Source organism: Cyanistes caeruleus, unplaced genomic scaffold (genome assembly GCF_971803275.1).
Source record: "Cyanistes caeruleus unplaced genomic scaffold, bCyaCae1.hap1.1 HAP1_SCAFFOLD_199, whole genome shotgun sequence".
Taxonomy (NCBI): Eukaryota; Metazoa; Chordata; class Aves; order Passeriformes; family Paridae; genus Cyanistes; species Cyanistes caeruleus.
Window position 1 is genome coordinate 8,179 of NW_028255987.1, and position 26,722 is coordinate 34,900.

Below are 26,722 nucleotides of genomic sequence, written 5' to 3' on the forward strand. Positions count from 1 at the left end.
CCAATCTAAAAATATACTTGAAAATATTTTAATTCAAGAATCACATTATCTTGATTTTAGATCATTCAGATGTTTCCATAGGGATGCTTTCTTTTTTTTTTTTTTTTTGTTTCCCCCCCCCATAAAGTTATTGCTTTAAAAACCATTAAAAAACTGGGAAAAAACCCTAACTACCTACCCTGTGCCTCCCACTAAACCCCAAGAAAAATTATAAAAATCACAAGAGCTTGCAACAGAAATTTAGAAAAAAGTGTTGCATTTAAGATGATTTAAGTTTCTATTGTATCAAGGATCGCAGAAAAGTAAAACATGTCATAATTCTATTAAGAAAAAGTTGCCATGCTTGTTGCATTGCACTGCATCAAAAATTAATCTACTTTAGAGATCAAGAATTCAGGACCTACACACTAAATTTTACTATGTTTCTTTAATGCAGTAACTTCAGTAACTTTTAATACATAAATCATTGCAGAAACTCCAGTAGCTTTCCATTTCTAAAACAAAAGTTCATTAACAAATGGTAAAATCCTGCTTGTTGTTAACAATCAAAAAAACTCCAAACCTGTAAAACACTTACAATTACTAATGAAAAAAAAATAACACTTCAGCCTAGAATACAGCTGTTAAGTTGATAAGTATCCTGGTTCTGGCCAGGACAAGGTTAATTTTTGCAGTGGCCAGAAGGCACATGACCAGGACCCAGAGGTTACTCTTCACCACCTCACAACTGTTGGGGTGGGGGGGAAGGGGCTGCTTCTGGTTGGAGTAGTCAGGATTAATGAACATTTTGCATGTGAATCACTCTCTTTTGCACACTTTTATTATTATTGTTACAGTTACGAGTAATTTTTCTTACCTCATTGCTTATTTCAACCCACGATCTTTACCTTTTGAGCCTCCGATTCTCTACCCCAGCCTTCCATAGCAGGAGTGAGAGGGTTAGGGAAGAGGGAGTGAGTGAGCAGAAGTGTGGTTTGGAGAGTCACATTGGGAGCTCTAAGTCGGGGAGTACTGTTCCTAAACTACGACATTACAATATCTTCAAACAATCCTATATCTAACATTACGTAATACAATTTGTAATTTTTTATGTTTAGTGGAGGAGCATGGAAAAATATGGAATTTGCAGAAATTAAATTCAGAGATCAGGTTATTAACTGACTGTACAAACTCAGATTATGACTAAGCAATGTCAAATCTTGTGCACATAATCCATTTAGCTTGCTCCTGTAAGAATGTGTCTCCCTCCATGTTTTATCATTGGATTTATTGCCCTGAATACCCTGCCAAGAAAGAGATGCCAAATTCTCTCCAGCCTGCCACAGGAGGAGAGGGAGTGAGCAAGTGGCAGGGCAGTTTCAAGAGTCTCAGCATGAGCACTAACTTGGGGAATACTATTCCTAAACCATGACAATGAGCTGTAGTTTGTAATACAATGATCTTACTGTGTTTACTTGCTAAGTTATACATTTCAGCAATAAGCATCATGCATTTTGCTGCTTAATATATAAGAGATTATTCTAGGCTAATAAAGCAACATACTGTGCAGTATACAATTCTTACTGTAGTAAAAGTTAGCAGAGGAATATTAATTAAGAAATATGACACGGTAGTAAGTATTTGAGAAAATAAAAGCAAAAATACAGATGCTGTATTTCCTGCTTCAGAGAAAAATGCAAAAAAGTCTAAGCACACATTATGGAAAATTTTATCTATTGTCACTTCTTATGTAAATAACTTTGAACCTCAAGCTTCTAGTAGTTCAGGCTTTGAGAGATAACCTTGCCATCTTTCATACCCCTCTATTCCCAAACACTTTGTAGACATGGATCATCCAGGCTTTGAATTTTCTTCTCCATGTTGGCTTTGGAAAAACTATGTTGACAACATTTTGGCAAAAAAAATCTCTTTCATTTACCCATGGAGATGTGAAGAGAGGTAGCAAACGATTTGAAGGAGAGAAGGAAGGTAAGGGTATAGCTTCAAGAGTCAAAGCTGCATAGCGAACAGTTTTAGTACCTTAACCCAATTGCTCCTGTCATTTAGCAGGAATGCCCTGGAATACCTTTGTCTTGGCTCCACGCGGTCTTTCCTTCCTTTTTCTGGACCAATTTCTGTACTTTAACATCTACAGCCCTGCAGGAGATCACAGATGGTTAGCAGCTTTTTACTACAGAAGCTTCCTTCCAGACAGTATAGACATCTGTCTTCAGAAGCAAGTAGCAAATTTCACTTGTTTCTATCACAAGGCAAACCCAGACAACAGCAAATATTATGATGTATTCCTGACTCAATTCCTTCAATTTCTCTTTCTTGAGAAAGACAATAGCTTTCTCAGTCTCATGAACAGTTCAGTTCAGGTGAGGAGTCTAGTTTTGAGGGGAGTCTCCAAATTGCCCCCACTTACTGTGTCTTACTTGAGTCACAGAGAGATCTCAAAACACGTTAACTGATTTTCAGATGAAGTTTACGCGAAGACATGGTCTAGGAGTGTACCCAAAGTGTTCCAACTCCTTACTAGGGAATACTCTGTCAAGCTGGAACTAGAAACACTCCAAAATGTTTTTTAGATCTTGAATAAAACACTTCACTGTATAAACGAAATAGCATTGTTCTGCATTACTTCCTAATGTCAAAATTCCCTCAATGTATTGATTTATTCAATCTCCCTGCCTTAGGGATGTCCTCAACCCCATTCATAGCTGTCTCTTCATCTCAAAAAAGAGCTTATTCACTACTAAAGGTCTATGGATCCTAATCTCAAAGGCATCTAGAAATAATGTTTCATTTCTGATCCACTGTGGGATTTGAATCATGCAGCTAGGAACTATGCTTAGTATATAGCATTCTTACAGGTGTTTAATCATGATCAGTCAGCTGAAGTTGCTTTTTACATGTGACAGGATATATTACATATGACATCGGCTTTTCATACATACTCTGAACCTATCTATGCATCTTTAGAATTTTGATGTGTGCCATCTTAGAAAATGCACAGTATAATCCATGCCGCAAATATAAAAATTAAAACTTTAAAGCTTTCAAATGATATTAGTGTGTTTCATTATATATTGTCGCAACAAAGTCTTGCGATGATAAATAAACTGAGGAATACAAAGATATTGCATACACACATACCACACAAATTGTTAAATAATATTTAGACAGAAAATGGACTGCTCAGTAATGAAATTCTTACACTAAATTCTGAAACGTGACCTATGGAAGAGAACACTATATAAATTGGAACACAAAAGGCTGACTTTGAGTGCTGGTATTTAAAAGTCCCACTACAGCTTTACATTCCAAAGGTATGTGTACTTGAAACAGGAATATACAGAATCTTCAAAAATACTTAAGCAACACAGAGTTATAAATTATCCTTCTGTCTTTTATTCAATTACCCTTAAAGTATAGGAGAAAAAATTCAACTGATATTAGATTGAAAAAGCTGCAGCCTATGCACTGAATCAAAGCTGCCTACGTGCCTCCCTTAGGTAAACACCTGCAATCACAACAGTATGAAGTCCGCAAAACATTACAATCATCTCCTTTCAGACAGTTGATAAATATGCCTGGAAATAACTTTTATATGGCTAGTTTTCTATCAAACTGTTTCTTTGGTATTAACTACAAAATCAATACTCTCAACCATCAGAAACAAAACAAGCAATTAAGAGCCAAACATAAAAAGGCAAAAATGAGGCAAAAATATTTGTTACGTATTATTTTGTATTATTATGTAAAATAAAATGGTATTCAAAATGCAGCTTCCAGAAAAATACTTTATTTTGTTAATTCTGTTAAAATTTCACACCCAATAAGGAATTCACAGAAAAATCAATGGCTGCCATTTTCCTTGAAATCCTTGTTTAAGTAAACCCCCAAATAACACTGCTGTGAAACAATAATATTCAAAAGCGTTTATTTTATGCACCGCAGATAATTACCTAAAGCACTGCATTTCCTTTAATATACAACCGGAATTAAGAGCATTTATGAGAATATTTTATGTAACTATCAACACAGTTGGCAACAACTCCTGTGCGTCAGGCCCACTCTCTAGTTCCTGGCACACCTCCGAAACATGAGTTTATGATTCTCTGAGATGCAAATGAGGTGCAAATAAAACTGCTTACATGGGCTTTTCTGCTAACAGGTGAATGATATAGGTGATTTGAGCCAGCCTAGTACATTCAGCAAAAAGGCAGCAAACCAGCTAAGCCCGGGACACGGACACTGCCCACGTCCGGGCGAACGGGCCGGCCGGGTCACAGGACGCGGCTCTCCTCGCACGAGCGGGCGGAGGAACAACAGCCCGGCCGACGCTCTTCTCGCAGGAGCAGAGCAAGGCGGGACGGGACGGTCGAGCGCAGGGCTTCCCCGGCCCCCCGGCTCAGTGGGCGGCCCGCGTGGCACCGCCCAAGCCGCCCGAGCACCGCCCCGCCGAGCCGCTGCGGCTGCCGGGCACTCCCGCCGAGATGGCTGCGCTGAGGGCGACGCGGGTGAGCGGCCCGGGCGGGCGAATGCTCGGAGGACACAAGGGAGAGGCAGGGGACGGGACGGGGCGGGACGGACCGCACCGGACCGGACCGGACCGAGGCGCTGCCGGTGCTGGCGCGGAGGGAGCCCGGGTGGCGGGAAAGGGCCGATGGATCGCAGAGGGCGAAGGGCGGAAGAGGCAGGGCGAGCCCGGGTTCCGCCCGCCGTGACCGCCGGGACAGCTGCAGGCGTAGGAGCTGCGCCGGTGGGGAGGGCCGGCGAGGCTGGAATCCGCCGGCTGTGCTGCTTTTCCTGCCTCGCAGTATTGCCCGAGTTTATGGCCGTAATCCTCACGGTTCGAATGGGTATTGGCATCTGGTGTTCTTTAGTGGAGTTACTGCACAGCCCTGGGGTTCCTCAGGTGGCGAAGGCCGCGTCGTGCCAAGTGTGTCTGGCACCTCCCATTTAACAGAGGAGACGGCTTCAAAACACCGGGGTTAGAGTTCAGGGTATTTTATCCAACGCGTTTCCTTTAGCGTGCGTAGCTGTACTACCTATGTTAGTTTTTTTAAAATATAGGTGAAATATAATAGTTGGTTCTCTAAAGTACGAACTTTCTACTGTATTGAACCACCAATAACCTCACAGGTTCAAACTAGAAAATAAAAACTTCAAAACACGTTTAGAATGTCTACGTGCCTTTTTCTGGATTCTCCACTTTCAGAGACGTTCATGAGTCTGAATTACTTGAAAGGCCCTTCACAGCCTCCTGGCAGCAGTGTTAGTTTGCCCCAAATTGATGCAGCTTGGCTACAGGTCCTAAGCGTTGCTGTGAGAGTGAGGGAAGAAGTCTCCATCTGAAGTTGGTATCTTATGGATCAAAAGTAATGCCTTAGATAAAGGAAGCCCACAGGAAGGAAATCATTATTTCAAGTTCAGCGACCTCCTGACATATTACCCCAGCAACAAACTGCTCTTGATAATTCTTTTCATTTTTGCCCTGAGATACATGAGGGAGAATCATGATTAGCAACCCTTAGCTTATTGTTCTCCCGCTGTTTTCTGTGATGTGTTTTTTTTCAACAGGTTCTATAGTTCTTTTGGCATCAAGGTAATAAAGAGATTGCATCACTTTTGTGAGTAGCGTTGTCATACCCTTTTCCTGATAGCACATTCTTCCAGTGTTAGTCTCGCTACATTGATGACCGTATTTGTAATTGCGACAGTTTATACAATAGTGCAGGGAAATGCAGTAGGAGTTGCATCTGAACATCACTAGCAGTAGTTTGTCACTGGATCTAACTGTTCCTCAGAGTCAAGCAACAGGAAAGTTGACAAGTAGATAGATGGTCATCCAAATTCTTACATGTAGCAAACCCTCATCCTTTGTCACGTGATCGGTCATGCAGCTTCCAGCTATGAATCCCATCTGTCCATATTTGTTTGTGGGGTACTGTTGAGTTTTTCCAGAGTAATCCTCAGTGTTTCCTTGCATACTATACCACAACAGGCATAAGTTCACTGGTTTAAGTTTTACAGCTTCTTTCATATAGGATATCTCTTTTAGCATCAGTTTGAATCCAGTATTTTTCCAAATGTAGGTAAAACCTATTAGTGGCAAAACTATGCATTAGTCTACCAAGGGCTGCTGCGTAAAAAAAGAGAAAAAAAAATTTACAATCATCTGACTTTTTTTCAACTTCATCTTGTATTTTTTCCACATAAAATAAGGTGTAAATAATTCTGAAGGATTAAGGTCTTTCTAGGTTTTTGTGGTATTGTTTTGGTTTTTAATATGAGAGGTAGCAGTAACAGAAGACTTAGCAAGATACTGTTTTGCAATGTCTATTGTTTCTAAAAACTTGAAATTAATAACATATTACCTACTGCAAAATGCTAACCTGAACTATTAATAAACTGACATTACCAGCACAGTGTGCAAATATGTTGTAGACTCTCTTCTGTGCCTAGCAGTGGTCCTTCTGCATTTCTTCACCTTTGCACTTTATAGAAGTTTTCGGTATCTTCTGGAAATACTTTTTTTTCACTGTGTTGATACCTATTATTGGCAGTATTCTTCATGCTTCTTGTGCTGTGTTATAACCACCTATGACAGTATTATTATTTCTAAGAGCACAGTTTATCTACCGTAACTTTTTTGAAGATACTTGTTGCCTCCCCAGCTGTGTAACTTTCTCAAATGTCTTTGTCTTCTAGATTTACCAGTAAAATTTTGGTGATGTTGTTTTCATTACTATCAATAATTAATTCCTTTTTTAATGCTAGGAAATAAGTGACTACTCTGATCACAATTTAAAAAAAAGAAGTCTGCATTTTCACAGAAGAAAATCAAGAAGCCTTTCCTTAGTGTTCAGGCAAATTTGTTTTTGCAATATTGATTTGAGTCATCCTAAAAAATTATCCAATTACATATTTTTCACTAATTTCCAAACATTTCAGAGATTCGTAGCTCTTGAAGAGAGTGAACCATGCCCTTAAAACAAATTCAGACCTGCTTTTGCACGGTATTAAGACATTCTGAAATTAGCTGTAGCAACGGTATTTGGGACTCTGAACTAAGAAAAGCAGAGAAAGTACTTACAATGAAGAAGAATAAATTTGAGATAATTATTAAGAGGAGAATAAATTTCAGATAGTCTGCTGTGTTCTCTCCTATATGGAGGATAATAATAATAGTAATAGTAGTAATAGTAATAATAGTAATAATAATAGTAATAATAATAGTAATAATAATAATAATAATGATAATAATGATAATAATAATAATGATGTTATGGCAGTAGCTTATTTAAAGAAAGCTACTTTCTTTAAATAGAAATTAGAGAAATAATCAGAGATTAGTCTAGTACATTATTAAAATATTTGATCTATTTGCTAATAAGTAGATTGTTTTCAAAACCTTGCTAAATCTGCACGTAGGTAAACATTGAGTAATAGGATATTATTTCACTAGAGGGACAGAAAATGAAGTTTGATGAGCGTGTGTGTATAAATGCAAGAAATACATATTGCTGTGTCTCAGTGAAGATAAATTTGAATTATGCTTAATAATTTTTAAATACTCAATTGCACAATACTTAAAAGCGCATACAGCACTTTACTTGTCCTTTATCCTGTTAAACCCTGAGATTCCTGGTAGAGGTGTCAGTTCATGTAAGTGCTGCTCGCCACAGGAGGAAAACACAAAAATGTAGCCAGTAAATCTTTTATCACTGTAGTAATTGTATTATACTTCATGTGATACCGTTTCTAGAGAGGGAGTCTACATGTAAAGTTGTGCTGTGGATAGGTTAGTAGCTTTAGGAGGTTTGAGGTGTAAAGGTCTTACAACTCATGTTCTTTTCTTCTTTAGCAAATGCTTCAAACCATCACAGGGCATGGATGGAGGTCCTATTCTAGTAAACCTGCGCAAAACTTACATGTAGGCAAACCTGGAGCTGGCTTTAGCTTTGGTAAGTGGTACAGTTTTTCAAATAAATGTAACAGTAATGGGCAAACTGCAGAGTTAAAAAGAAATAATACCCTATATTGTAGTTCATCATGATTTTAAAATGAAGGTGTTTGTTCTAAATATATTTCTATAAAAAAAATAGTTTGAAAAACAAAGTGACTTTATCTTCATCTGAGGCAAGGCAGATATGTGTGTTGTGATCCTAATTAAGATTTTCTTCTTTTTTTAACTCATGTCCCTCTTAAGTCTTTTTTAATTGCCAAAGTGTCTTAGGTTTGAATACTTACCTGTTATTGCTGTTTTCAATATTACAGTACCCAAATGTAGTCATAGTTGAACTTAGTTGTCAAGAAATGTAAAAAAAAGAAATTCATCTTCATCTTGGTATATTATATACAATATATATGCAAGCAAATTTAGAGGATCAGAGCTAGATGTTTGAAACTGAAGAGTCAGGATCTTTGGGCAACCTCTGTCTTTTTATGCATTTAATTAGCATAGCATTCTTCTTGTTTCTTTTGGTAACACATTTTATTTTGCACAGTCCTCTCTACTTCATTTTCAGTATTGTGCGGATAATTTCATCAGATGTAAGTAAGTGCATGTAGGGGTTGATCAGAGAACAACGGAGGTTTTCTCCCAGGAGAAAGAGGAACCTGAGCTTTTTTGCTTCCTGGAGAGCCCCAAACAGTGGTGGTTCGGGTTGTCCTGGAAGGATGCTCTGGTTTCTTTTTTATTGTAGTCCTGATAATTGGAAAAATAGAAGACAGCAGAGGATTTATGATCTTTTTCTCTTCCTTTTTTAAAACAGAACTTACTGATGAACAGAAAGAGTTTCAAGCTACTGCTCGTAAATTTGCTGTGGAGGAAATTATTCCTGTTGCTGCACAATATGACAAAACTGGAGAGGTAAATCTACCATAGTGTAAGAGAAGAGTAGGGAAAAACTGACTTTTACCTTAACCTGCATAAAATCTAAAGTTTTGGTTGTGGTGAATCAGAAGGTGATTTTTCCATGTCTGTTTCAGTATCCTGTTCCACTTATAAAGCGGGCTTGGGAGCTTGGTCTTATGAATTCACACATACCAGAAAGCTGTGGTAAGTAAACATTCTTTTTAATTTGTAAAATGAAACAACGAAAAGACATTAGATGAGATTCCTATGTGTAGTTATGGATTTTGTACCAACTAAATAGTCACATATTTGAATACTGTAAATTTAATCAATAGGCAGGTTGACACATGCAAGTGTGTTACTAGGTGTGGGTGTAATCAGGAGACAAATTAGACAGATTATGGTTTAGTAATTTATGACCAGATTTTTCTACTGTGATTACAGCAGCTTAATGTTCCCCTGGTGCAGTGTCAGCTGGTTAGGCAGGGCCATTAGAAGGTCATGTTTCGTTCTAGTCTCTCCTACAGGCTGGAGCAATCCAGGAGTTTATCCCAGAAGGACAGTTTTTCAGTTTAGATTAAGTCCAGTACAGCAGAGTCCTGGCTTGTAAGATGTATGTGTGATACAGACAAACATGATGTGCTGAAGGGTTTTAGTGAAAGGAACTCATGCCTCATAAAATCATAGCAGTTCTCTGAAATAGCTGATCGATGTGTGAACAAGGGGTCGCTGGTTGAGAGAGAGTGCCTGAGCTTCCAAAGTAAGTCTTAAAAATCATCAGGTTTCATACTGACAAAATTAGCAGCACACCCTTGCTAGGTCTTGTGCTATTTGGGATGCCTATAAATAAACTGGAAAAGGGCGTAAATGCAAAGTGATAGAGTTTGCTGGTAATACTAAGTTATTCAGCGTTGAAAAGATGATCTGGTTCAGAGAGCTGCAGGAAGAGGTCACAAAACAGAGCAATGCGATTCCAAAAAGGAAAAGTGATGCACATGTGAAGGGAAAAAGGCAATCTGAACTTCACAGAGAAAAGGTATGCTGTGCACTAGATAATGCCTCTCAGAAGAGACTTCTTTGGATCCTGTGAACATAGGTGTAATGCTCAGAAGTGGTCAAAACTGTAAAATCTAAGGTCAAGAGGGATCCTTAAGGGAATTTAAAAAAAAAAAAAGGCAAGCAGAAGGCATAATTTTGCTGCTTGCTTTCTGAATCCAAATTGCACTTGCCTCTTTAACTCATATAGTCAGATCCTTCCATCTCAAGAGGGTATTGGGGAAATGGAGAAGGTTTGTAAAATGATGACAAAGCTTACAGAAGTTTTTTTCTGTGTGAGATGTAAATTCTGTAGGAGAAATGACTAAAATGTCAGTGTCATGGGAGACTGTGAAAAGGGATTGATGGTTCACTGTCCCTTTCAATATAACTAGAAGGCATCAAATTATGTCAGCAGGTGCTAGATTCAAAATACGTGAAAGGAGATGGTTCTGCATGCAGTGTGGAGTTAATTTGCGACTTATTGCCCCCTGTAGAATATAGGTGCTAAAATTTTATACAGATTCAAAAAGAGACTGGACAAATTAATGTAGCAGATGGCTGTGAGGGGTTGGCGTAACAAAGATACCAAAGATAATTATTTCTCAGGAAAATATTTTTGAGGTATTTGCTACTGTATTTATATGCAGTTTTGGCCATAGTGTTGGCTTCTGTCAGAAACAGATTATTGCGTTGGTTGTCTACTGATAGCAACACTTTTTTGTTCCCAAATGCTTTTGGCTCAGGAGCCCTTTCTCTGCTTCCTAGGAACTCTTAATTCTTGAATGTACAGTAGTAAAAAAATGTGAGTGGTACATTCTTGCCACTTTGTGCAAGTTGTCTCACATTAGTCAAACAGTAACTCTGGATACATGATATGCAATTTTATCTGTTACTCTTCTGATGAATATTTATTTAAAATGCTTGCATGAGAATGCCTAACCAAATACAGTACACAATTACATGTATGTGGAAGAATACATTTGTGTCAATTATGTTGTGTAAATCACTGTTATTAATAGTTATCATTTAAACCCCCTCGGGTAACATAAACACTTCAACCATAGGTGGCCTTGGCCTTGGCAGTTTTGAAGCGTGCCTTATTACAGAAGAGTTAGCTTACGGATGTACAGGGGTTCAAACTGCCATTGAAGCAAACTCTCTAGGGGTAAGTTCTGTCTTTCCTTAGATCCCTTAAACGACAATCTCTGCACTTGAAAGAGCCACATTAGTGGTCTAAATATTCTCTTTCAGCAAATGCCAGTCATCATTGCAGGAAATGAGCATCAGCAGAAAAAATACTTAGGAAGAATGACAGAGGAACCAATGATGTGTGTAAGTATAACTGCTACACTGTAGAACGTTTCTAAACTGCATTAATAGTATTACTACCTTTTTTTTCTTACTTTTTCCTCTTTTTTTTTTTTGCAATTTTTCCCCCCCGAACACTTATGTGTACTCACAACTTAGCCCTTTTTGATTTGTATGTAAACAGTGACATTTACTGAGAGTTGGCAAATACCTAAAGAGATACATCCAGTAAGTAAACAGAAGATATTACTTGGAAAATTATCTCCATCCTAAGTCACTTAACAAAAACTAATAGTTTTTATTTCCCTTTTAAGAAGGGTTGAACACGTTTAAGAAAAATACAAGGTTTATGTAAGGAGACCCTTAGCTTGGATGGGAATGAAACCTTATTTGTGATCTTAAATATTACATAAACAATAGTTGTTACATAGAAAGAAGTAGAGATTTGTGTGCAATGTATGTAAATCTACAACTAAGCCTCCTTAACTGAAGGACTCGGTAAACATAAAATGTTACTCAGTGCTCTTATTTTCAGACTTTAAAGATCCTCAGCTTTGACATCATAATTTTTGAAGCCTGAGGAAGTAATAACTGAAGGGTTACAGAATGTTTCTGTTTGATTAAAAGCCAATTTTATGTATTATTACAGATTTATAAAGAAAATTGTAATTTCAGCTAGCTGTCTGCAGGAGGGAGGCGGGTGGGTGTTGGGTTGTTTTGGGGTTTTATTGGAGGGGTTTTGTTTATTTGGTGTTTGGATTTTACAATGCAGTTCACTTAAACCTTTGACAACTAGTTTGATGCACTTAATCTGCATTAATTTGTAGCTGACTAAAGACAGTACTTTTACTCCCCAAGATGTCGTATCTTAATTTCTTTTAGGCTTACTGTGTAACAGAGCCTGGAGCAGGCTCTGATGTGGCTGGTATAAAAACAAAAGCTGAGAAGAAAGGAGATGAATACGTTATTAATGGTCAGAAGATGTGGATCACAAATGGGGGGAAAGCAAACTGGTATGTTAACTGGTGTCATAGTTCTATGCTGTTATGTAGTGGCTTTACCCCACCCCTCAAATCTCAGTTAAATTCTTTAACGACCTATCCTTCAGATATAGATATGAATGTTCTCTGCATTTCAGCGGATTACATTTTAATTTCTGCCCAGTTTATCAGGATAGCATATACAAATGCAGTCCTGAGTGCTATCCAAAGCCTAAAAAGCAAAATGAGTGATGACGTCATGGCTCCATACCCAAGAATGGCCTCTTGCGGCTATCAAAATGAAATGTGATTCTACTAGAAGCACCTTTAATCCTAGTGAAGCTAGAAACACTGTTGGATTGTAGTGTTACTTACTTGATTTCTGAAAAGAAGACATTTTCTATCTGTCAAAGATTGCAGATATGACTCTGTTGTCTGTAGCATGCTATTACCATATAAACCTCTTAAATCATGTCTTACATCACGCTGATTCACAACACACAAATTTCCCTGAATTCCAGGAAAAAACTTTATACACCTACCCAAAAACTGAATTTTCTAGTTATTTTCCTGTTGAAGGCAGACCCACCAAAGACAGTCTATCAGATTACTGAGTACCATAAAAGCTGTGTAATTTCTAAGAGAAATACTTATTTACAACTTACATTTAGAAAAATAAAATGAAGATCTTTGAAATCAGGTGATTTCAAACTTTTACATCCGAGAATGTATGTCCTAAGCATTAATTTTTATGTACGTGCTATGAATAGGTTTCTTTTGTACTATTTGGGAAGGTGTTAATATCCTAAAGACTTAGAATACATGGAAAAAGTAGGGAATCTTTGCATGTTGATCTGAATAATTTTATTAAATCTTATGAAACCTTGAATCTTTGAAACTTCTACTCTCTTGCTCCCTCTCTTTTTATTTTCAGGATGAGCAAGAAAGAAAGGTTGTTATCTCAGAGACAGAATCTCTTATATGGTAGAAATGCACATAAAAATGTTTAAAGCGCTGTAGAAATATATCTTATTAATTGTGAGGATAAACTGTATCCATCTACTTTGTTTTACACTAGGTATTTTTTGCTAGCACGTACCAGTCCAGATCCAAAAACTCCGGCAAGCAAAGCCTTTACTGGATTCATTGTGGAAGCAGATAGCCCGGGGATCCAAATTGGAAGAAAGGTGAAGACTGTTGTTTCTTGTTCAACAAGCCAGGAATTATTGTTCATTTCTAAACTAATAATAAAACAAGTATACCACTAAAGAAAAAGACTGTTACACAACTGAACAGTTTCAGATGCTTATGTACGACCATCTTTTCATTTTCACAACATAGAGGAACTGTTCATAAAGCATAATTTCAAAGCTATTATTCCAGAAAAGGAATTACTCAGAATTGTCTGCAGTAGGATGACTACTTTGAATGGCTGCAAGAGAGTCTTTGAGAACTACTGTACTGGCAGGTGCCAATAAATGAGACGTAGTATGCCTTGAAAGAATAAGAAGCAAGTTGGACAATTTTGACTGTAAATACACACAGTGAGTTTTAATTTTAGCTACTGCTGGTCAAAGAAGAGGCCTTAGAGGTACTGATGTTAGTCCTCTCTGTACAAAAAAGTACTATTTTTAACTAGGTAAAACTGACTGTTGAGTGTTAGGCAAGAAATCTGAAAACCGGAAAAGCTCATTTATTTATTCACTTGTAGTATACCTGTACTTCCTGCATATTAGATTCTTTTCTTTTTCCACTTGCATCTCAAAGATAGTTAAACTAGAAGAAGACAAGAAGACTGACTACAGTGACAGAACTAGCTACATATAAGGAGAAAGTAAACTGCCCAGCTTAGACAAGTTAAGGGCACGCTGGTATGCCAGTACAAAACTAGTATTTGCCTTGTATATGGTAATTTTTAGATTAAATGTTTTGGGGAAGAAAAACTATATGCTTTGAGTCACATATTTAAAGAATAAAAACATATTGTACCTTTTAATAATCCAATTTAGTAGCACATCTCTGAACTTCCCACTTCAGGAAATGAATATGGGTCAACGCTGCTCAGATACAAGAGGCATTGTCTTTGAAGATGTGAGAGTCCCAAAAGAAAATGTATTGATAGCTGAAGGAGCTGGCTTTAAAATCGCAATGGGAGCTTTTGATAAGACCAGACCACCCGTAAGTATCAGAAAAAACTTGGTTATGAAATATAGCAGGAATTTCTGATTTTTTTATTCTGGCCTGTATTCAATTTAGGTAGCAGCCGGTGCTGTTGGATTAGCAAAAAGAGCCCTTGATGAAGCTACTAGATACGCTTTGGAGAGAAAAACCTTTGGGAAACCAATTGTAGAAGTAAGTATGAGGGCAGACAGAATATAATAAAACCTTACGTTTTCACACCAGATGTACGGCTACTGATTTTTCAAGGTTATTCCTTGATATTTATATTTCCTTAATTTTTATATTAGAACTCTGCCATTTAGTGGTTTCCAAGCATGTAGGTTGCACCATAAGTAAACTTAGCTATGTGGTAACTTCAAGAATTTTTGGTAATTTATCAATGATAGGAGTAAAAGCAGAAGGAAAACTCTGCCCAGAAGCTCAGAACTTACATACCAGCAGGGCTTACTTAAGTCCTTCAGTGCTAATAAAGAGGGATTTTCAGGAAAGAAGAAAACATCTGAGGTATGTGAAACAAGACATACAGCATTAACACCAATATAATACATTGCCCATCATGCTGCTTACTAGTTTTGAAAAAATATGAATCAACAGGAAAGTAAATACCAATCTCATAAATAGGAAAGAAGAATTTCAACTGTTCTTTAATCAGTATTTAATCCCTGTGACTAAATGGATTTGGAAATAGAAAGCTTAAAAGTATACTTCAACATACATATATGACAGCATGATGCATATTCTGTAGAACTTATTTTGTACAACTCACTGAGTTTTTTTAAAAAGGTCCCTGTATTAAGGAGATTATATCTTTCTCGGATGTCATAGAATTTTAAGCAGGCAATATTAACCTAGTTTATTTCATCATAGCATCAAGCAGTGTCATTCCTGCTTGCTGAAATGGCAATGAAAGTTGAACTCGCTAGGATGGCTTACCAGAGAGCTGCATGGGAAGTTGATGCCGGTCGCAGGAATACCTACTACGCTTCCATTGCGAAGGCATTTGCTGGTGACATTGCAAACCAAGTAGCTGCAGATGCAGTACAGATTTTTGGAGGAAATGGATTTAATACTGAATATCCTGTAGAAAAACTAATGAGGGATGCTAAAATCTACCAGGTAAGTAAAAGAGAATGTGATAATGCATAGATTTTATATAGAATAAACTAATGGTTACTTGCTTCAAAGCACGATGAACACATACTAAAAACATAATTTTAGAATGAAAGCAGTAATCCTTCCATTTAAAGAAAGAGTAATTCAAATCAGGAAATTACTTCAGATCGGGGAATTACTTCCATACAAAAGTCATTGCATTTGATGAAAACTGAAACCGCTAAGAGAAATAAACCATGTTGTGTGGTTTTGGGGTTTTTTTTCCTCCAATGTGGTTGCTCGTTGCAATTCTTGGCTTCTCAATTTTGATGTTTTTCAACTCTTAGGAAAATAATCCTGATCAAAATACCAACGCTTGCTTTGGCATTTTATAAGTAGAGGTGGTTTACGTATCATATGGCTCTTGAAAACCTTCCAAGATGCAAATCTTCTGACTATCTCTCTGTATCTATCTATCTGTATCTATCTATCTGTATGGATTGATGTCTTCTTACAGTTTAGCTGTCTTCTTAGCCTGAACACTAAAGCAGTTCCTTACCCCAGTGACTTCTGAGGGAACAGGTGTTTTTTGTTCGGTTGGGATTTTTGTTTTTCTTTCCCGTTAAAATTTCTGTTTGAAACTTTGGCATTATAAGCTGTGTAGAATGCTGTGGCTGAGGTACCACCACTATTGTGTATCACAATAGTGATGTTTAATGTTTAATTAATGTTTAACCCCAGCTGGCAACTAAGTTGCCACACAGCTGCTCACTCCCTTGTCCTCCCTGCTCCGGAGGGGTGGTGGAGAGAATTTGAATAAAAGGTAAATCTCGTGGATTGAGAATAAGAACAGTTTAATAACAGAAATAAAAGAAATTGTAATTATAAAAGGGAGACACGGATAGGAATAGAACCCAAGAAGAATAAGCGATGCGCAATAAAATTGTTCACCGCCTGATGACCAATGCCCACGCAATCCACCCACAGCAATCGGCACCCTCCTGGTCAACTGCCCCTAAGTTTATATACTGGGTATGACTCTCTATGGCATGAAATATCCCATTGGCCATTCCAGGTCCGCACTCCTGGCCATGCTCCCTGCTTTTTGTGCACCTCCTCACTGGCAGATCACAGGAAACTGAAATCCTGAATTTGGAGTAAGCACTACAGAGTAAGAACTGAAACATGAACGTGTTGCCAGCACTATTCTCACAAAACACAGCACTAGACCAGCTACTGGAAAAAATATTAACCCTATCCCAGCTGACACCATGACATCTAAAATGATTACATGTGTTGTATCAACAGAAGCATGACATAACCTAGAGGGATTATACTTTTTTTTTTTTAACAACAAGACCTTTTTGTAGTCATGTTTAGCCCATAGTTCACTGTAATCCCCAGGTTTTTTACTGCAGAGTTAGTGTCGAGAAATTCTTCCATGTCATGTTATAATTAGTATATTGGCATATACTATGCTGCAGCTCTTCATTCACCAAGAATATTTTCATTGCATTCAGCGAAACCAGTAATCTTCATTGACATCTAACATTAATAGTTCCATTTCATCCCCTAAAGAAGTCAGGAAAGGGTTTTGTCTTGCAATTATTTTGTCCATGTCTTTTGATTATATCTTGCACTTCACTGTGTTTTGCTGTATTACTGCTCAGTTCCAGATGGTGTATATTTCTGGCCATACGTTGCATGCTAAAAAACTTGATTTTTTCAACTTGTTTTTCATATGTTTGCTCTTTTTTGTTATTACATGATCCTTTTATTGCGTTTACTGATAGCATTTTAAGATGTCCTTACTGTGCCCTAGTTTTGTCTGGCTACAAATCTCAGCTACTTTGGTAGAAAGTCTTAGGTTTGGAAACTCTTAAATTTGGAAAACTTCCTTTCTTTAATTGTCAAGGAATCTTGAAACTGTTTCCATCAGCTTATAAAACCAAAACCTTTCCTGTAATTACTTAAGAAGATTGTGAGTTGTGATGTCTTTACATTTGAATTCCATGGCTGTTGGCAATTGGATATTTAGTGCAATAGCAGCTGTTTTGTAAATTGCAGGAACAGCTTCCAAGACCAGCTACACTCAAAGCAGTTTGAGCAGGCTCATAGAGTTCACAGAAAGCCTTGCAGGCTTGGACCATTACGGCTTTCCTAGGGATTGGTGAATGTTTAGTATAGAGAGAAAGCAGAGCTTCCATTTCAGTTGGTTTCAGAAGGCACTAGTATTCACAAAACAGAATCTGCTTTGTGGACTGGATCAACATGGGCAGCAGAGAATTCGCCCTGGGAATCAACAGCTTGTTCTGGACCAGAACACTAATGTGAACGCAGGTTATAGCGTTCTTATTTTTAAAATGCTTTTTAAGGTTTCTGGAAAGTTTATTCCTATAACTGAATTTGCATGATTTTCAGCAATTTGCCAAATCAAGTTATGGCAGAACTGGGAGCAGAAACATTAAGACCGGTAAACTGTGTTGCCTCAGCCCTTGCATTCCATTGCAGTATGCCTGTGGAGCATACATCCTCCTTTGGCATTAGAACTTCATAGGTGCTTTTTTGTCTATTTTTGACTTTGCTGCCAGCAAACAAACAGAACAGAGGGGTGATGCAGGCTGTTTCTAGAAGAAAATGCAAGAATAGAGAAAATCACAAGCAATACTGTATGGGAGAGAGTACTTGTTAACAAGAAGCAATGGAAACAAATGGATCCAAGACAACATGTGGTAGGACCTTGAAAAGCTAGTCAAAGAAAACACTTAAGGACAAGTTATCTCTTCCCTTCTACCCATGATTTCATATCCTACTTTGAAAAATCTAAATAATGTATTTTCTTCCTCAAATAAGAGGAATGTTGTCTATCTGCCTATCTGCATGAGAGCCCCTCTGACTTTAGGTAAAAGCACCTGAGAGAACAAGATTTTCTCAGCATCTTGTATGAGTTACATTCCATTTAGCCCACTGTAATTACTCTGTCACACTGGAATTTTCTCTGTTTTTTCTTTATTCCTGCACATCCTAATCCACACTGGATTAGTGCCATGGAGGTTTACAAATATGTACCTGTTAAAACCTTTCTAAAAATCACCCAGTAACATCATTGCATTTCTTCTTTTCAGATTTATGAGGGAACTGCCCAGATTCAAAGGATGATCATAGCTCGTGAACACGTTGGCAAATTTAAGGCTTAAAATATGTATAAAGTGCCTCCTTTACACAGGCCGCGGCTGTAGTGGTCTGTGTTCTTACGGAAAAAGATTTTAGTGTGTTTCTCAATAGAATTAAAAAGGGATGAAGAAAATAATTCCTTCAAAATACTTTTATTCGGTTCATTATCAAGCACTAATTCTCTTCTCACTATAAAATAAGATAATCAGAATGTAATTTTTGACAGTCAATGCTGCATTTCAATAAAATATTTTTAAGAGAAATTGTGTTTGGTTTGTATTCATTTTTCTTATCATATCACTTACACTGGACAACTAACCCAAAATACAAATTCTGAAGCATGTTAGTAGCCGTATTTCAGTTTCTTTATGCTCTTGCCCCAAGCAGCTGAAGAGCCGTTCCATTTAGGCAGCTGGAAGGCCTGCATTGCTATTCTCTGCAATAGCAGAGTTGTGTGTAACTGCAATAGCAGTTGTGGTAAACTTAACCAGCATGTCTTAATGAGTAGTGAACGAACCATGTCTGTGCTGAGGATTTATGTACTATCCAGAAGTATCAGTATCAGCTTGAGAGACTCTGGCCTTTACACTCTGAAGCATGTACGTATTAAATGAGGATGAATCACTTAAAGTGAAAATGTGTAGCTTTCCCTTAAGAATGACTTACAGTATGTTTTTTATTTAAAATCCATATATTTAAATACAGAATCACAAAGTACACCGAGATGGGAAAGATGCACAAGGACCATCAAGTCCAACACCTAGCCCTGCATAAAAATCCCACCCTGTGCCTGAGAGCACGGTCCAAATGCTGCTTGAGCTCTGGCAGACTTGGGGCCGTCACCAGTGCCCTGGGGGACCCGTTCAGTGCCTGACCACCCTCTGGGGGAAGAGCCTTCCTAACTCAGCTCCAGCCATTCCTTCAGCTTCTGTCTCTGAGCACCAGAGAGATCAGATCAGTGCCTACCCCTCTTCCCCTCACAAGGAAGTTGTAGGCTGTGATGGGTCTCCCCTCCAACTCCTTCAGGCTGAACAGACCGAGCGACCTCTGCCACTCCTCATACAGCTTCCCCACAAGGCCCTTCACAATCTTCATTGCTGTCCTTTGGATGCTCTCTAATAGCTTAATGTCTCATATCTATAAACTTAGTGCGGAAATAATTGATTAGCTGGAAGATTAAATTTTATGGGGAGACTTCTTTATCTGATTTTTGTTTTTCGATGCAGAGCCTAGGATTTTAACATTTTGTTTCGTATTTTCGGTAGCGATTTAAATGTATGTTTGTCAAAAAAGTAATCTTATTTAATTCCTTACCCCCCACATTATAGGCAAAATAGATGCAAGATTCTCTTTCTGTGCTCCAGCAACTCTTGCACTTCTGGTAAGTCCTAAACCATCACTTGCACAAGCAGAGAATTGAATGGTACTGCTCTTTGGTGCTGCTGAAGTTTCTGCAGATGAGCTTGGTAGAATATCAAATGCATTAGTTATTTTCTGACTTGCAGGGAAAGCTGGATGCTACTGATGTGGAAAAAGCAGTAGAATTCGTTTTGTCCTGTATGAACTTTGATGGAGGATTTGGTTGTAGCCTAGCTTCCGAATCACATGCAGGACAGGTGAGTTTCTCCTTACATGGAAATATTTTAAACTAGCAAGCATCACATACTGCCTATAACTGATACAACGTGTATCAGTGATGACAATCAGTGTACCAAATCTGTTCCCCAAATGCCTGATTCTAGTATTTTAGTTAAAATAACTGCACAGATACGTAACCTAATCTGAGAAGACAAGTCGAAACTCAAGAGTTTAGTCTAGTAGAAAAAAAAGATCATAACGGAACTGCTTTTATGACTGTATTTCAATCTTCCCATAGTGATATTGAAACTGCTAGCATCAGGATTTTTAGAGAATTTGAAAAGGGTATCAATGGAGATGGTGGACAAGATTTATCACTGTTTCTGACACAGATCATAATGAGACTTAAAGGTCGATTGTATAGTGCATTTGAGATTTATCAGCCAGTGACCCCTAATAAAAATGAGACATGAGTCCTGTCAAGCATTACTTAATTTTTTGAGGAAAGTCCATTTAAGGATGACATACCTAACTTAGTAACGGGAATATTTATCAGCTAGTATCGCTAGTGTTACTCACTGTTATTGGTGACAGTGAATTCTGAAAAAAGCCCAGTAAAATCTACTTGAGAAGAAAATGCAGTAGTATTGTTAAAACAAATTAAGGGATCCCCTGAGGAAGACAATCTAAATAACCTCTTTCAACAGGAAATTGACAGAATTTAAATTATTTAAAATTTTAATTTACCTTTCCTGTTTCTATTTCTTTTCATAGAAGAGCACTTAACCTGAATGTGTGAAAAAAATATCAACTTTTAATGCTGTTGCAGTTACCAACATAATAATTGTGGTGAGTGCCATAATGCCATAGCCAGGATTCACCTCATCATATGAAAATGCTAGAGCCATTTTGTTGACCCAAGTGTTGGGTTTCCTGTCTCTTTTTTGTTTACAATCAGGGAAAAAAAGTTAAATCTGTTACATGCACTTACTTACCTTATAGTTCTGTGTACAGTAGCATTACCCATATAGTCTAAATGGCTGGACCGTGCTCTAGTGTTCAAGGAAGTCAGTTCAATAGCCGAACCCACTCTGTTTGCAGGTGGCATTTCCTGTGAGCTTATTCACATACTCCTTAAAAAGGTCTCTTTCACCTCCATGTAAGTTCAGTAGTTTTCTGGGAATATTGCCAAACCCTGATCTCCTCTTATGACTGGGTGACCTGCCTAGTGAAAGAGAAAGGGAGTGGATAAAGTAAAAAAGGCTTGAGTAAAGCCTTCGACATGCTTTCCCACAGCATTCTCCCAGAGAAGCTGCAGCCAACAGCTTGGATATGTGCAGTCTTGGCTGGAAGTAAAATAGGCTGCATGGCCAGACCAGAGAGTGGTGGGAAATGATGTTAAATCCAGTTGGCGAAGAGTCACAAATGGGATTCTCCAGGGCTCAGTTTTGGGGCTGGTCCTGTTCGATATCCTCAACAGTGGTCTGGATAAAGGAATCAAGTGCATCCTCAGTAAGGTCCCAGGAAGGACCAGCTTGCGTGGAAGTTTTGATTCATGTGAGGGCAGAAGGCTCTGCTAAGGGGTCTGGACAGGCTGGATGCATGGGCCAAGGAAAACTGTGTGATGTCCAGCAAGGCAAGGTGCCTGGTCCTGCATTTGTGTCACAACAACCCCGTGGAGTGCTCCAGGTTTGGGGAAGAGTGGCTGGAAGGCTGCCCAGCAGGAAGGGACTTAGGGGTGCTGGTCAATAGGAGCTGAACATCAGGCCGGGTGTGCGCAGGTGGGCAAGAAGGCCATTGGCTGTAGCAGCCACAGTGTGGTCGCTCTGGTCACTGACCTGGTCACTGAGCACGGCACTTGCTGTCCCCTGTGCTGGCACTGCTGGGGCACCTCCAGTCCCAAAGGCACTTTTGGGCCTGTCACTTCCAAAAGGACATTGTGGTGCTGGAGCATGTCTAGAGAAGGGTAATGGAGCTGGGGAAGGGACTGGAACATTAAGCCTCTGAGGAGCAGCTGAGGGTACTGGAGTGTTCAGTCCTGAGATAAGAAGGTTCAGGAGAGACTTTAATGTTCTACAACTACCTGAAAGGAGGTTATGGCAAGGTGGGGGTCAGCCTCTTCTTCCAGTCAGTCAGTAACAGGACAGGGGAAAATGGCCTCAAGTTGCACCGAATTCAGGTTGGATATTAGGAAGAATTTCTTCACCAGAGATTAATCACTGGAATGGACTCCCTAGGAAAGCGGTAGAGTCTCCATCCCTGGAAGTGTTCAAAGAATGAGTAGATGTGGCACTTTGTGATATAGTTTAGTGTTATTTGGTGGTATTAAGTTAAAGGTTGAACTTGATGATTTTAGAAGTCTTTTCCAGCCTTAATGATTTTACGATTCTTTGCTTTTTGTGCTTCAGTGCTTTCTTAGAGACTGCATGAAATGTGACCAAAGTATGCTGTTGCACCATAAATGTTATCTCCCAGGAAAAGACTATTAATTTTTAAATTAATTATTAAAAGGGGATGAATCAGTGCAGATATATTACATGGCACACTGAAAGTAAGCATGACATGACCAAACATAGAGGGAATTATCAAGATGGTTAATGAACCAGGTTAGCCTGTTTCTGCCGGGGATTTCATTCGGTCTTTTGATTACTCTCGGCAAGCATTAAAAGGTAAAAGGCAGGTACAGGAAGAAACCATAGACTGGATGCAAAATTTCGACAAAGACCGTATCCATCCTGAGGAAGTCAGTTTGACTGCTCTGGCTTGAGAGTCGGTGTTTTTAAAATAAAATTACATGGCTTTCTCAGATCTCCTAGGGTCACTTTTCAAACCTTGCGTCAGTGTCTTATATTAGTAAAATACTACTGCTATGTCATTAAATTGTGTTACTGGTACTTTTTTACAAAAGCAACTGTAACAATAACATACTTTCCTGAAGGAGCAGTCTTTGAAACGAAAAGCTGAAGTGTGTGTGACCTCATTGTGCATCGTTTACATGACTGTATTGCTGCTTTGAGATCTTCCTGCATTTAGTCTGCTAAACTATATTTAGTTTTTAAATACACAAAAAAATTATGTCTGTAATTTTAGATGTATTGTTGCACAGGATTTCTGGCTATAACAGACCAGTTCCATCAAGTAAATGTTGATTTGCAGGCTTTGCAAATGTCAGTTACCTTCCGGAGGTCTCAACGGACGACCAGAGAAGGTATTGTGTGGCTTCTTTTCTTTGTTCAAACCTCAACAGAGATTTTTTTTTTCTGAAGCTGAACTTCTGCAAAATGTCAGAACTTCCACAAAACATTTAGTAAACTTTTCAAAAAATCAGGCCTTCATCCTGATTCTTCCTTCTGTTACTAACACCTGTCCTGCAGTCCTTAGCTATGCTTTGTTTGAGTCCTCAATGTAGGAAAGTACACATACTAAAGGATGTTTTGGTTACGACTTGAACCGTTGTTCCGTTAAACTGGGTCTTTGACTTTGGGAATGATCTTTTCCATAGGATTTGTATAAAAATTATTGTTTTACTGGATGTAAATCCTGTGTCATAGTGTTCCACATCACACTAGAAATTTGTGTAACCTAGAAAAATCTCTGGCAAATAGATAATCAGCAGATTCCCCTGCTTCCGCCCTTGCCCCCAAAATACAAATGGTTGATATGAACTTCTTTGTATTTTCTCTTGAAAAAAGTGCCATGGTTTTTCAGCATTTCTCACAGTCTTTAAAAATCACATTCTTGTGGTCTTGTTTCTTGATGAAGGGAAGAAGTTTGAGAAAGATATTTTCCCTTCCTGAAGACAGAAGCCCACCAAAAAGAGACGCTGTCAAGAAAGTCTTTTACTCCAAAGACACTCTTAAGTGTTGTGTCTCTGCAAGAGTATTATGACAGCGCACCTGATAATGTGCAGAATTATCAGTAAAATTTGCAACGTTATGTTTAAAACCAAATGAAATATTAATCTGCTTCTATGCTTGCCAGTTACCTGATGTATTTTATTTGTGGTGGGTGCTAGCTTCTTTGAAGATGATTGGTAGGATACAGTGGATTGACAGAGAGAAACTGAGCTGCTTTATTTTGGCTTGCCAAGATGAGGAGACCGGAGGATTTGCTGATAGACCGGGAGATATGGTAAGTAATATTTTTTCTAAATAAAAGATGCATGAAATTCTCAACCGGAAATTTCAACTTTTTTTTGGAGTGTGACTCAACTCGTGGTCCAGGTGAGTCTTGCAGAAGCTGCAATATACTCAAAAGGAAGAATAGGGTAGAATTGCTAGTGAAGGCATACTTGGGGAGCACATACTTTATGATGCACTTGTATTCCCCAATGAAGTCAGTTGCCATTCCTTACAAAATCTGGTTTGGTTCCCTTAACACGTGCAACTCAAACCATTTCTCACAAGACCGTTTGGAAGATCTATGTAAAAACATTGTTTGGTGATGGGTTTTCTGGTGGCTGTGGGGGTTTTTGGGGTTTATTATTTTGTTTCGTGAAATGATCTGTAAGCTAAAGCCTGGTGTAGGTTAAGTAGTCTTCAACTCTCTTGGTGGTTTTGTCTGATCTAAATAAATCACGAGTTTTTATTAAGAATCCCTATACACTAACTTTCATTCTTTGCTAGCCCAGACACTGAATAAGTCTTGTAGCTGGCATTTGTCTAGCTGAGGGAGGAAGAAGTTTTTGTGATAATACCTTCAAGAGGCTGGTGGTACGGATTCTTTGCTTGTTGAGAGGGCAGTTACAATTTAGCTGGTCTGTTCTCTCTGGTTTCAGTTGGAAGTGATTGATACCAGTCCCAGTGAAATGGCAAAAAAAATTTGTATCTTTCAAGAGTGCTGGACAGATAAAATAAGAAATACTATGAGACTTCATTGCAGCTCCTATCAAACACTTGGCTTATTTGTTAATGGTCTGGAGTGGTATTAGCTGCTTTTATTGCAGACATTGACCATGTCTGCTCCCTTCTCCACAAATGCATTAAAAATAAGTTAACTTTGTTTTTGCAAGCAGCTGCTTTATTCCCAGTCGAGGGAGAAATCTACTAACTCAAATCTGTCATTTGGAAAGTGTTTTTGTGTTCTTAAAATAGGAAAAGTTTTGTATTTCTAAGGAGCTTACAGGAAGACCTTTTCTGTTTTCAGAATTCTCCAAGTGAAGCCCAGAACTTGAAGTCTAAATGTTTTCCTATCTTTGAGTACTGAAATATTTGTGTCTTCTTGGAAAAGCAGCTCTGCAGAGCCTTTTCTCTGTATCTAAGGAGAGCACCTTTGGGAGAATTTTTCTGTTATATTAGCAGTCATTTCATATTATTTTTACCCATCTTTGATTGCTGATGTGTAGAAATTTCTGCTCCTGTAGAAATGTTGCCAGAAACGTAGCCCAGGTTTTTGCTTTGTTCCTGCAGAAACTCATTCCTAGTAGACCTTGTGTTTGGGCTGTTTTTTCATTTGTTTTTCATTTTGTGAGGCAGAGAGGGAGTGGCGATTGCATGGTTTCGGGAGTAGAGGTTTGGGGGGTTTTTGTTTTTATTTATGGTTCTGTGAGGTTTTCTAGCAAAATAGGTTGCTGCTTTCCTCTCAAGGTTTTGCAGCACAGCTCTGTATTTGGAGACCATTAAAGAGGATTATGATGTTTCTGAAGAACAAATGGGGAATTTATAGAAGTGGTATGTGTGGGTGATAACAGTTTACTTTAAAAATGTTAATTATCTTTGCTTCTACCACCTTGTGATATTGCATGCTAATAGACAAACGTGAGTGCATTCCATCTAACTCAGAGTTGAAAATCGTCTTAGCAGCAGATAACTGACAAGCTATTCCTGACAAGCATTCCTGAGTAAATCGTGGTATTCTAAATGCCTGCCACAGAAATTGTCTTGCCTGTCAACACATGTTAGCACAAATGAAAGTTTATTCAGTTGTATTGTCCTCCCCAGCCACAGAGATTTTCAGTTTCTTGCTGGCAAACAAAAATTTCGTTCTATACAAATGAAAAACCAATTGACTTTTGTAAATGGACACAAGCTTTCTTTTTTTTCCCAGGTGGATCCATTTCACACCTTATATGGTATTGCTGGGCTATCTCTATTAGGAGAAGAACAAATTAAGGCCATTAATCCTGTTTTATTGTATGCCAGAAGACATCCTTCGAAGAATAAACGTGCAGCCTGAGCTTGTAAGCTAAGCCTTGTAGAGACAAAAGGTTTATATGACCAATTGCTTTGTTTTAGAACATAGAGTTGATTCTACCTTTGTTGCTGGGCTGAAATCCTGCTTCTGTAGCTTTTAAGACACTAATTGCCAATACTTGATTATGTTGTAATTGAAAATAAAACTATCTGTGGAAAATACTTGTTCTCTGAAGGGTGAAATCCTCTTTGTCTTCATAGAAGTGCTAGAATTGCCTCTTAATTTACATTCTACACATCCTAGCTGAGACTGAATGATATTCTACTTATAACATACAGTAAAAGGTAATTATGAAGGGGAAGAAGTTTTGGTTAATCTCTGTACTTATGCT

The 26,722-nt window shown here is 38.3% G+C and overlaps 1 protein-coding gene and 2 long non-coding RNA genes across 3 annotated transcripts; 2 read left to right on the forward strand and 1 right to left on the reverse strand.

Moving 5' to 3' along the window:
- Nucleotides 1-412: 412 nt before the first annotated feature.
- LOC147645661 (uncharacterized) lies at nucleotides 413-4,710 on the reverse strand. Its single transcript, XR_015282214.1, has 2 exons — nucleotides 4,140-4,710; nucleotides 413-2,136 (listed from the first exon to the last, which is right to left on the reverse strand). It is a non-coding gene; the product is annotated as an uncharacterized LOC147645661 (long non-coding RNA).
- LOC111932928 (medium-chain specific acyl-CoA dehydrogenase, mitochondrial) lies at nucleotides 4,416-18,884 on the forward strand. Its single transcript, XM_023932219.2, has 12 exons — nucleotides 4,416-4,505; nucleotides 7,856-7,955; nucleotides 8,766-8,863; nucleotides 8,983-9,052; nucleotides 10,951-11,051; nucleotides 11,138-11,218; nucleotides 12,077-12,207; nucleotides 13,253-13,361; nucleotides 14,212-14,352; nucleotides 14,431-14,526; nucleotides 15,223-15,471; nucleotides 18,573-18,884. The coding sequence occupies exons 1-12, from the start codon at nucleotides 4,482-4,484 to the stop codon at nucleotides 18,642-18,644; spliced, it is 1,272 nt and encodes a 423-aa protein (XP_023787987.2). The 5' UTR covers nucleotides 4,416-4,481; the 3' UTR covers nucleotides 18,645-18,884.
- A 1,040-nt stretch (nucleotides 18,885-19,924) lies between these two features.
- Nucleotides 19,925-26,552, forward strand: LOC147645662 (uncharacterized). Its single transcript, XR_015282213.1, has 6 exons — nucleotides 19,925-20,002; nucleotides 20,127-20,237; nucleotides 20,974-21,048; nucleotides 23,356-23,407; nucleotides 24,215-24,330; nucleotides 26,245-26,552. It is a non-coding gene; the product is annotated as an uncharacterized LOC147645662 (long non-coding RNA).
- The last annotated feature ends 170 nt before the right edge of the window (nucleotides 26,553-26,722 follow it).